The following is a 12,093-nucleotide window of genomic DNA, read 5'->3' as shown; positions in this document are numbered from 1 at the left end:
CAGAAGGCAGGAAGTGTCCTGGAATGAATGAGCACTAGAGCCAAGAGCCAGGAGTCTTGTGTTCAACTAACTACTATGTGATCAAAAATTTTATTCCTCTCACACCATACACAAGTTAATTTAAAAATCTCTACTGTAGGGGCGCCTGGGTGGCTCAGTGGATTAAGCCGCTGCCTTCGGCTCAGGTCATGATCTCAGGGTCCTGGGATCGAGCCCCACATCGGGCTCTCTGCTCCGCAGGGAGCCTGCTTCCTCCTCTCTCTCTGCCTGCCTGTCTGTCTCCTTGTGATCTCTCTCTGTGTCAAATAAATAAATAAAATCTTTAAAAAAAAAAAAATCTCTACTGTATCTATCAGCTCCAAGAGGCTTTAATTTTCTTGAAAACTGTCTCTGGAAAGTTCTGCAGTATTTCACCTTTAACTAATTTTTTTCATTCGTTCATTCAATCGTTCATCATATATTGAGCACCTACTGTATGACAGGCACTATGCTAGAAGCTGCGATTACAAAGTTGAGTAGAATATACTCTCCTCACAAGCTCACAACTAAAATGGGTCAGATTCAAACTTTCCTAACATAAGCTGCCTACTAATAATACAGCATTTAAGTACAAAAATAACTTCAAAGTAAGCATGTGTGAGTACCTGACCATTACCATTTAAAATTTACTGAATTCATTTTGAACACAGATGGTAGGGTAGAAAGATATAATCAACTTGATAGTTTTTATATTTTAGGAAGATTCTACTCGTGGCTCCTAGTGCTCTCATTCCTGCCACATTCAGCACCAGTGACATCGGTAAATGATAAAAAGATTAGTGAAATGTTCAATAAAATATTTGTCTTGTTGTGAGGATGAAAACATTCAATACACCAGAGATTTGTCTTACTTAGTAAACTAACACACTGAGATCTCATTATGCTTTCAATCCGAAGTGGCACTACTCTTTGAAGAAAACCGTTAAGAGACTCCTTTTCAAAGCAAGATTAACTAGAAACTAGCTGCACAATGCTAAATAAATTAATGTCACAATTTTTTCAAAATAAAATGCAAGCTCCACGTGTGATCTTTAAACATAAATGTGCTAATATTACAGGCAAGAACATAACACCTAACTTTCAAAGTATAAAAGTAATCAATACATGCTATCGGGAAGTTTGGCATTTCGATGGCTTCTTCCTTTTAAAAAAAACTATTAACTCATCAAATTTGATGCAATTTTAATATTAACTTATCAATTTATACAGCACATTACTGAACATTTACCTCGTATAGAACCATATGCCTTACTATTCTCCACTCTCCTAATCTGTAAACAGTTGAAAAAATCAGCTAGGGGGCACCTGGGTGGCACAGTAGGTTAAGTGCCCAACTCTTGGTTCCGGTTCAGGTCATAATCTCAGGGTCATGAGATTGAGCCCCTCATGGGGCTCCCTGCTGGTTATGGAGTCTGCTTGAGATTCTCTCTCTCCCTCTGCCCCTCCCCTTATCTCCCGCTCATGCACGTGCACACGCACATGCACACTCTACCTCTCCCTCTGCCCCTCGTCTATGCACCCGCATACTCTTCCCAATAATCCTTTTCTTAAAAAAAAATAAGCTAAAAGAGCCAAAATCTGAGATGACAACGTAAGAAGCTCACAGCCACCACGGAGCTAAATGTCTCAAAAAACAATCCACATTCATACGATGCCTTACAGATACATCATTTCCTATTTCCTTGATTTATACTTCCATTAGGCAGAAAGATGCAAAGATCTAACTCCAAACCATTTTCTTCCCAATCCTGTAGAACAGAATTGTAAATTTATTGAAGTTTATATCACACTAATCTGTACTTTCTTTTGTGACTATGTGGAAATTAACAAACCAATCAGTTAACTCTGTCACTAAACAAAGTTGCTCTCGTGTCATGGACACTATGATGGTGGCACACTGGTTCATTCTGTGACTTTGGACTATGAACAACTTAAAAGCAAGATCTAATATTTCCATTTTAACTTTTCACAGCTCCTAGGACATTACTGTGCCCCTATAAATAATCAAAAAGTAATGAAACATTAACTATGTTCAAATCCTGGCTCTGCCCCTTGCTAGCTATGTGCTCTTGGGAAAATTACTTAATGTCTCCAACCCCAAACTGCCTCACCTATTAGACAGATACCAAATGTTATTAATAGAATCTACTGATTAAGACTATTGTCAGCATTAACTAATCTACTTAAAGCCTCTAGCACAAAACCTGCTGCATAAGAGTACTTAATGAACATGAATTGTCACTATTATTACTATTGGGCATCATAGGCTGTTTCTTTTCAATGGATGCCCAAAAAGTCAGTAAGACACTTAAGTAACTTTTAACCAATTTTCCCATTTGAAGTAGGGGCAGAAAAGAAAAGTGCAGAACATAATCTTCCCAGGCAAGAGACGAGGGAAGTAGGAACCTGAATCTGAAAAGGGGGGCTTTCTTACAGGGTAGAGACTTGCAGTCAGGGTGACTAGAACACATGGATACCTAAGAAGCAGGAATGTCAGCAATCACAGGGTAAGAAACCTGTACCTGGAAAACCTATTTCCACATACTTCATAGTTTCTCTTTCCACAAGTCTTTAACAGAATTCATTTGGTAAATTTCATTTTGTATAACTAAGACTAGAAAGAACAGGAAAAGAAATTCTGTTCTGTTCATGAGCAAGTCAGAGACTCAGAGAAGTGTGCTCTTAAAACGAAAACTCAGATCTCAGTTGGGAAAAAACGGAAACAAATTATAAGGAGGTGAAATTTCAGTATGGAGAAGCTTACCGACAATTTCAAACAAAACTTCAGGCTACACTAAAGGGCACAATATGAGGACATTACTCCAACAAGAGAATTTTCACCCAAAGATGAGCAATTACAAAAAGTAATCCACAACAAGTAATCAATTGCAAAATCAATCCAACTCTTCAGGAGGAAAGGAAAAACAAAATCCAACACACATGGTTGAATTTTGAAAGAAAGGAGAGCAAAAAGGAGAAAGTGATGAGAAAAAATAAGTGTCAACTTTCACACAGTAAGCCTAAAATCTATTCTCAGACCTTGTAAGATGCTCAAAATAAACTACAGAATCTGAACTAAAATAAAGAGACTTAAGTCCTTCATACTTTACATTTAAGAAAACGGGCTCTGAAAGTTAAGGGCCATGACCAAAGCTGGAGAAGGAGGCAGTAAGACACAGGGAGTCAAATCCAACTTTCCTGCCTCTTCCTCCACACCAGACTTTCTCTCAAATACATATTAAGAAACCATGATACTGGGTACAAAAGCGGGAAAAAAGGGCAGAAAAACTAAGGAAGTGGGAAAAAATCCTCTACTCAATGGTGAACAAAAGAACCCATGAAAACGGGTGCCTGTGGCTTAGTCGGTTAAGCGGCTGCCTTCGGCTCAGGTCATGATCCCAGGGTCCTGGGATTGTGTCCCACATCAGGCTCCCTGCTCCACAGGGAGCCTGCTTCTCCCTCTCCCTCTGCCTGCCACTCTGCCTACATGTGCTCACTCTCCATCTCCCTGTCAAATAAATTTTAAAAATCTAAAAAAAAAAAAAAAAAAACATAAAAATGTAAGTCAGGTACAAATTCTCATGTAAGTGAAAAAAAAGGATACAAGAACCATATTCAAAGTTCTTCATATACGTGAAAAGAAGGAAAGGCATTTGAAAATCACAAGGACCACTAGATAAACATCGTACTACCTTTAATCAAAGATAAAAAGGGGAAGGAAAGTGCTAGGACATTCCCTAGAGGGTTTGTAGAGCACGAGGAATAGTGACTAAGGTCTAGATGAGAAGGCAGGGTTGCCTGGCTTCCCTCAGCATCTTTTTTCCTCTCTCCTTTCACTGTTTCCTCATCCACCTTTTTTTGTCCTGATAACTTCTATCTGGCGCTCTCCCCTACCCTAGGTTTCTCCCTTTGGGACCATCCCTTAAACAATCATGCTACTGGACAAAAGCAAATGTCATCCATTCTAAGGGACTGCTATTCTAAGGGTCATTTCCATGTTAACTGTACAGAATTCACAACCCATTCGACCACAGAAATGATGGAGCTACAGAACTGTGCCTTTACAACAAATGCTTTCAGACAACCTCTTAGCAGCAACTCTTAATCCAAACAACAATGAAAACTGGAAGATTTCTGTAATCTGTACTGTGAAAATTAATAAAGGGAAACCTCACTAAGTGGAACCACACTAGTGGAAAGGGGATGTGAGAAAGGGAGACTGGTAGGACAAGCCTAAGTACTCATGTCAGTTACGGAAAGAATTGTCTATTACAGACTCAGCTGAAGAGCCTCAAGAGGCAAGAAATTTGGGGGCACCTGGGTAGCTCAGTCGGTTAAGTCTGGTTAAGATTCAATCAGTCTGACTCCTGATTTCAGCTCAGGCCATGATCTCAGAGTTGTGAGATCAAGCCCTGTGTCGAGCTCCATGCTGGGTGTTGAGCATGCTTAAGATTGATTCTCTACCTCCCTCTCCCTTTGCCTCTACCCCTTTCCCTTCCACTCTGAGGAAAAAAAAAAAAAAAAAAAAAGGAAAGGAGCTTCTACTAGGGGCCTCAACAGGAAAGCTTTATATTGCTGCTGCTTCTTCTACAAGAAATCAACCATCCCTGAAACCCAGCCAATGAGAAATTGTCATCATCCTTCCGGCTTCTCTCTAACTTTTGTTCAGAACAACCCCTCTCAACTTCCTCCTTCTCCACAAAATCATGCTCCTCTCTTTTGTTTGTTGGACTTGCAGATGGTTTTGTAGTAGCTTGCTTGTCCCAGCCTGCAACGACCTACTTCCAAAGAAACCCACCTCTTGCTTGCAAAGTAACTGGCAGTTTTATTTCTAAGGTTAAAGGCAGCAACTACATTTGTCAGGAAAGCCTGACTACATGGACATGAGTCTATTTATAGTATTTATTTATCTTACTGTGAACATCCATGGTTACCAGCAGAAATATTGTGATTAAAGGTAATGCCTGTACCTTATGAGGGGTGTTACATATTTCAAATATACCCTAAAATGTCTCTAAAATCTGAATCTCAAAATCCACTTGTTCCAAGTGTTTTTGGATAAAGGATTATGGCTCTGTACTCTTAGCATCTGCAAGTGCAGTATTTAAATTATCCAGATGACTATGATATGGGCATGCCCAAAACCTACCACTGTCTCCAGCACTGGCCTTAGTGATGTTCAAAATGCACGTTCACCTAAGCTACAGCCCATCTTCCTCTAATGTATCATTGTGGGCATTCAAAAGCCAGACATTCCTATATCAGATACTTTCCTCTTAGGACTTGCCCTGCTATTTGTTACAAATACTGACCTCATAATCTTTTGTTTTCTCTCTTCTTAACCTAAACCCTGGTAAGCTGAAATTTTATCTTTCTTCCCCATCCCTGGTTCTTAATGAGAGCTCATTCTGCTCCCCAAGGAACACTCTGGCACTGTCTAGAGGCACTCCGGGTTGTTAAAATAGTGGGTGGAGTTGCTCCTGGGTAAGGTTAGATATACACAAGGCAGCCCTCCAAAATAATTATTCAGTTTGAAATGTTAGTAGTGCCAATATTAAGAAACCCTGCTATATATAGCAATCCCATCGTTCTTATCCCCAAAATGAAATTGTTCCACATAATTTTAAAATTGAGCCCTTCAAATTGGATAGTTCAAATGACTTTTTCTCTCTGTGGTCAGTGGTCCTCAAATATAGACTGTTTCTTCCTGGTCCATTTTATTTAGTCTTTATTTTATTTTATTTTATTTATTTGACAGACAGAGATCACAAGTAGGCAGAGAGGCAGGCAGAGAGAAAGGGGGAAGCAGGCTCCCCGCCCAGCAGAGAGCCCATAAGGGGCTCGATCCCAGGACCCTGAGATCATGACCCGAGCCAAAGGCAGAGGCTTTAACCCACTGAGCCACCCTGGCGCCCCTATTTAGTCATTTTTAATCACCAGATTCTTAAGCTGGTAGGAAAGAAAACAATGATGATGTATTCTAAAGTTACTATTACAGTATAGTAACATTAAAAGAAATAGTTCTGTAAATAATTGTACTTATTATCTTTAGTCCATCCACTCTTTTTTAAAAAGCAGACTTAGTTTCTATGAAAAAAGAAAATATTTTCCTTCAGCAAGCAACTTCAACTTTTAAACTATTTTTCTTACACTTTAAATTTTACTTTTTTTTTTTTTAACCCCCTAACGGAAAACGCAAAGAGCTGATTTTGGTACAGACATGAATCAGTTTATCTACAATATAATTAAGGACGTGAATCTAAAACAGTAGTAACTACTTAAATGGAGTCAGGAACATTTCTCTTTTTTGATAAATAATTATGTTTAAATAAGAAACGCTATCAGCTTACCCTTTACTTTTAGAGACCAAACCAAGAGATTGACTCAATCGATGAATAAAAGCTCTTTCAGTGCTGGTCAAAGACGAAGGAAATTCCATTTCTACATGAAAAAACAAAAACAAAAACAAAACACACACACACACACAAAGGACCATTTGGGAATACACAATTTTCTATAAAGGTGCTTCAATAAACATACAGATATAAAATATGAAAAAAAATGGGCGCCCGGGTGGCTAAGTCAGTTGAGCACAAGACTCTTGATTTCTGCTCCAGTCATGATCTCAGGGTTGTGAGATCGAGCTCCAAGTGGGGCTCCACGCTGGGCATAGAGTCGGGATCAGATTCTCTCTCTCCCTCTCTCTTCCCCTCCCCCAACAAGCACTCAAAAAAAAAAAAAAAATCCTATAAGCATATGTGATTTTATGTGAAAAGTCATTTTCACATTCTGTGAAAAGGTCATTTTATGTGTGAAGTAGTGATTAATTCAATTAACTGCTGAATGTCTACCAGAGTTAACATATTAATAAAAATTAAATCTAAACGTGATAGAGAACTCTCCTGTTCACCAAAATTACTCCTCTTATTTGTACTGGAATCTTCAATTTGGTAAGATGACTAACTGATGAACCTATTTTCCTATTTTAACTTAATTCAGTCCTGACTTGCTTCATTCACAAAAGGTTTGTTTCCTTCTGTGATGAGCGATGCTCAAGCATTATAAATGCTCAATGTCAAACTCCATTGTATTTGCTTTCAAAACTGTCTATAATTCATATTTCACTATCGCAGAGGGGACGTGTTGCTTTCCTATTGCTGAGGCTTTGTTTACGGCAGTCGGACTCTGCCCAAGTCACTGCCTGTTCTGGACTGTAAGGTTCCAAAGTCAAGGTCCTCCTACCTAGGCCAGCAAATCGGAATGGACACTATGTTGTACAGATCACCGCGGGTGGGCTGCGGGTTCTGCAAGGGATGACCCAAGGCAAGGAGCTTTCTATCCTTAAGGGGTGTGAAACCAGTTTAATTTTTTTCAGTGTTTAAGCGTGATGCTTTCGGGATTTCGGCCAAACACTACAAAATATTGCCAATGCATTTATTCGTCTGATGTCCTCTGCTCTTCTGCTGTCGCTTAAACGTGCCTCAGCTAAGGCTACCATAATTTCCTTCTTAAAAAGGGAGAGGAGGATCAATACCTAAAAACTGTGGCTTAGACGCCCCACGCTGCCTGCCTGCAGGTCTCTCTCTGGGAGAAAGAAACGCGTCCTGCAGGGGAGGAACGCGCCTCTTTCCACCTTCTGACTCACGCCAGGCAAGTGCTTCAGCCCTGCGGATATGCAGGACTACCGTGCCTCCCACCCAGCGCCACGAAGCGCGCCCCGTGCCCGCCGTGGAGGCCTGCTCCAGGGCGCTGCGGGCCAGGGGGCGGCCCAAGCCTTCCCTCCCCGCTCTGAGGCGGCCCCTTTACACCAGGGGTCCCGGCGTGGGGGAGGCGGGGCAGCCGGCGGGGTCCCCGTCGGGAACCTCACCTCTCTGGTCCCCGTATCGGAAGCGCTCCAGAGCGATATTGACCGCGATCTTCACCTCCTCGTCTATACGAATGTCCTTCAGCCCCCTGGCCCGGCCCCCGCCCCCAGGGCCGCACGGAGCTGGGCCGCACGGAGCTGGGCCGCCCCCGCCGCCGCCAGGAGCCGGCGGCCGCGGGGAGACGCTGCTCGGCCTGGACATGGCCCTGAGAAGTTCTCCCCGCGGGGGAGCGGCCAGGCCTGCGGGCGTTCGGTCAATGACAGGGATGGACGGCCACTGCCGGGACTGGACCGCTCCGCAGGCGGCCTGAGCGGGGCCGGGGTCACCAGAAACCCCCCCGCCCGTCACCACAACAGCCGAGGAGGCGCCAGCGCCGAGGAGAACCCAGGCGAAGCGGAGAGCGCGGGCGTGATGACGTCACGGGGGCAGCGGGCGCCCGTGACCTCAGCGCGTCGGCCGCTCCTCACCTCCCCGCGGGTTCGGTCCAGTGTGGCGGCCGCCACGCGCCGGATTCCCTCCGACTTTCCCCGTCCGCACCTCCGCACCAAGGGGCTCCCGTGCCTCCTTTTATTCTTTCCTTAAATCCTTCATTAATTCTGTCGATGAGCCTGTGCGGGCTCCCGCTGTGTGCGCGGCTGGCACTACGCCACCACGTAGGTGTGGGACCAGACTGACGCGGGTTCTGCCCTCAAGGAGTTCACACTTCAGTGGGGGTAGAGTTGCCAGATGTAGCACGTTAAAAGGCAGGATGCCCCCTTTTATTTGCATTCAGATAACGAATAGGTTTTTAGAATTTCCTATGCAATGTTTGGGAACACGTAGCAAAACAAACAAACAACAACAACAAACCCTTATTCTACTGAAATGCACGCTTAACAGAGCACCTGTATTTTATGTGGCGACCCTAAATGGGGGACTCTTCTGTTTTGGAAGTCAAAGAGGATTATGAGAATTTGCACTTCCTTGCATACCGTTCCACTGACAGAAACCTAATCCCAGCCACCCTAACTGCTTCCACTCTGGTCTTTCCATGATCCATTCTGCAAAGAGCAACCAGAGTGATCCTTTTAAAAATATAAGCCTGATAGGGGCAGCTGGGTGGTTTAGTGGGTTAAGCTCCTCCCTTTAGCTCAGGCCCTGATCCCAGAGTCCTGGGATTGAGCCCCACATCAGGGTCCATGCTCAGCAAGGAGTCTGCTTCTCCCTCCCCTTCTGCCTCTCTCCCCTGCTCATGTTCTCTTCCTCTCTCTTAAAATAAATAAAAAAAATTTTTCCCCAAGGTTTTATTTATTTGACATAGAGATCACAAGTAGGCAGAGAGGCAGGCGGGGGGGGGGGGGGGTGGGGGGTGGGGGGGAGCAGGCTCCCCACCAAGCAGAGAGCCCGATGCGGGACTTGATCCCAGGACCCTGAGATCATGACCTGAGCGGAAGGCAGAGGCTTAACCCATTGAGCCACCCAGGCGCCCCTCAAAATAAATAAAATCCTAAAAAGATAAAAATATAAGCCAGGTAGGCTAACACTCCTACATAAAGCACTCCAGTAACTCCCTATTCCAACTACTAAAAACCCACCTTTTTTTTTTTTTTTGAGATTTTGTTTATTTATTTGACAGAGAGAGTGTGCAAGCACAAGAAAGGGGAGCAGCAGAGAGAGAGGAAGAAGCAGGCTCCCCATGAAGCAGGGAGCCTGAAGCAGGGCTCCATCTCAAAACCCTGGAATCATGACCTGAGCCTAAGGCAGATGCTTTATGGACTGAGCCCCCTAGGCACCCTAAAAACCCACGATTTTTACCAGGACCCTCAAGACCCTACTGAGCAGGCCTCTGCCCTACCTCCCTGAATCTCATCTCCCGCCACTCTCACCCTCACTTTCAGTGATCACATGCTCTGTTTTCTTTCCCGTGAACACACCCAAGTTCATTACCATCAAGGGAACTTTCCAGTTGCATAGTTCCCTCCTGCCCAAGACAATCTTCCTCCCAGTATTTCCTCATCATTTAAGACAGAATTCTATCCCTTACCTAGACAGGCTCTCTCACATCAATCCATTATCATTTACCACTGCTTGAAATTATTTTGTTTATTTATTTATAATTTGCTCTTTTCACCAGACTATAAACTCAAGAGCCAGAACCTTTTTTATCTTGTCAGTTTCATCAGCAGTTAAAACTGCAGAGACACATAACAAATATTCTTTGGTTGGCCATATTTTAGAATCTGGAATCAGGACTGATCATCTCCACCCTCTAAAAACTTACTTCGTAATCCTTGAGCTCCTAATCTCTTTGGGGCAGCAAAGGGAGAGAGAATCCCAAGCAGGCTCCACACCCAGCACAGAGGCCGCGGCTGGGCTCGATCCCACTACTCTGAGAGCATGACCTGAGCCAAAATCAAGAGAGGGACACTCAACCAACTGAGCCCCCAAGGGGGGTTTTGACTTGTAGTTCCATGATGATGAGTGATGTTGAGCATTTGTTCACATGTCTGTTCTCCATCTGGATGTCTTCCTTGGAAAAAATATCTGTTCATGTCTTCTGCCCGTTGCAGAAATAGGTTCTATATTCTGGCCCCGGCATAGATATCACTGAACCGTGTGAACATTTACTACTATCTTGATCTCTGTCTATCATAATTTCCTTAGTTGTGCCAATATAATACCTGTCACTAATTAAGAGCCCAGGGGCACAGTCTTTATTTCCCCAAGCTTCACAAAACCATATGAAGTAGTTATACCACCTCGTGATACGGATAATCAGATGAAGAAGCAGGCTGCATGAGATTAAAATAACTGACCTGGGTGCCTGGGTGGCTTCTGCCTTCGGCTCGGGTCATGGTCCCATCATCAGGCTCTCTGCTCAGCAAGGAGTCTGCTTCCCCCTCTCTCTCTCTGCCTGCCTCTCTGCCTACTCGTGATCTCTTTCTCTGTCAAATGAATAAATAAAATTTTTTAAAAATAATAATAAAATAACTGACCCAATGCCATGCTACTAGTAACGAATGAGGTAGAGATAGAAAGCTGGCCCAGGCTATGACGAAGCCCAGCTTCATTCCGAGACAAAACACAGATAGTAGATAATATCTGAGCGTACCAAGTATGTAGTGAGAAAACATTTTATAAGGGGTCGGGCACATAACTGTTTTCAATCTTATACCATAACATCAGAGTTCCACCAATTATTGGCTTCAACACTTACTCTAACTTTCAGATTTCCCCTCTGTAAATAGGTATATTTAATACTCTTAGGATGGGGATGCCTGGGTTACTCAAATGGTTAAGCATCTGCCTTCGGCTCAGGTCATGATCCCAGGGTCCTAGGTTGGAGTCTCACATCAGGCTCCCTGCTCAGCAGGCAGTCTGCTTCTCCCTCTCTCTCTCTCTGCTTCTCACCCTGCTTGTGCTTTCTCTCTCTCACTCTGTCTCCCTAATAAATAAATCTTTAAAAAAAAAATACTCACGGGATGGTTGTGACTATGACATAATACATAAGTATCAAGCATTGACTTCATGCTGTGTTCCTTTTTTCACTTTTTCCTTTCTTTTTGTTTTGGTTTTTTTTTTTTTAGTTCTATTTATTTTTCTCAGTAATCTCTACACCCAACATGGGGCTTGAACTCCCAACCCCAAGATCAAGAATTGCAGCTACTGACTGAGCCACCAGGCATCCTGTCATTCATTTTCTCTCCTTTTGAATGAATAACTAAATGCTTGTATTGCTGATGCCTGGTAAGAATATAGAACACAGGGGCGCCTGGGTGGCTCAGTGGGTTAAAGCCTCTGCCTTCAGCTCAGGTCATGATCTCGGGGTCCTGGGATCGAGCCCCGCATCGGGCTCTCTTCTCAGCAAGGAGCCTGCTTCCCCCTCTCTCTGCCTGCCTCTCTGCCTACTTGTGATCTCTGTCAAACAAAAAAAAATTAAAAAAAAAAGAATATAGAACACATTCATCCAAATTAAAAAAAAAAAAAGAATACTTGGGGCAACTGGGTGGCTCAGTCCATGGGACGTCTGCCCCAGCTTGGGAGGTGATCTCAGGATCCAGAGATTTAGCCACACATTAGGCTCCCTGCTCAGCGGGGAGCCTGCTTCTCCCTCTCCCCGCACCTCCCCCCTCAACTCATGCTCTCCCTTTCGCTATCTCTCTCAAATAAATGAATAAAATCTTTTTTAAAAAAAAGAATACTTGCCTAA

General features: G+C 43.5%; 1 protein-coding gene across 4 annotated transcripts in view; it reads right to left on the bottom strand.

Annotated features, from left to right (window-relative positions):
- YTHDC2 (YTH domain containing 2) overlaps positions 1–8,285 on the bottom strand; it is a 73,500-nt gene extending 65,215 nt beyond the window's left edge. For 2 of the 4 annotated variants that reach the window (XR_006817704.1, XM_045999570.1), the window contains exons 1-2: positions 7,907–8,285; positions 6,390–6,480 (exon numbers count right to left, since the gene is read on the bottom strand). Coding sequence is in view for 1 of the 4 variants with exons in the window: in XM_045999570.1 (XP_045855526.1) it covers positions 6,390–6,480; positions 7,907–8,105 (290 nt within the window). In the remaining 3 variants the exon portion in view is untranslated. Of the gene's footprint in view, positions 1–6,389; positions 6,481–7,906 lie in introns of those variants that run through there. The other 2 variants (XM_045999571.1, XM_045999572.1) reach the window with 2 other exon arrangements.
- Positions 8,286–12,093: the final 3,808 nt, after the last annotated feature.

The sequence above is a fragment of the Meles meles genome, chromosome 3 (genome assembly GCF_922984935.1).
Source record: "Meles meles chromosome 3, mMelMel3.1 paternal haplotype, whole genome shotgun sequence".
NCBI lineage: Eukaryota > Metazoa > Chordata > Mammalia > Carnivora > Mustelidae > Meles > Meles meles.
Note: the sequence above shows the minus strand (reverse complement) of the source record. Positions and strands in the feature narration are given on the sequence as shown.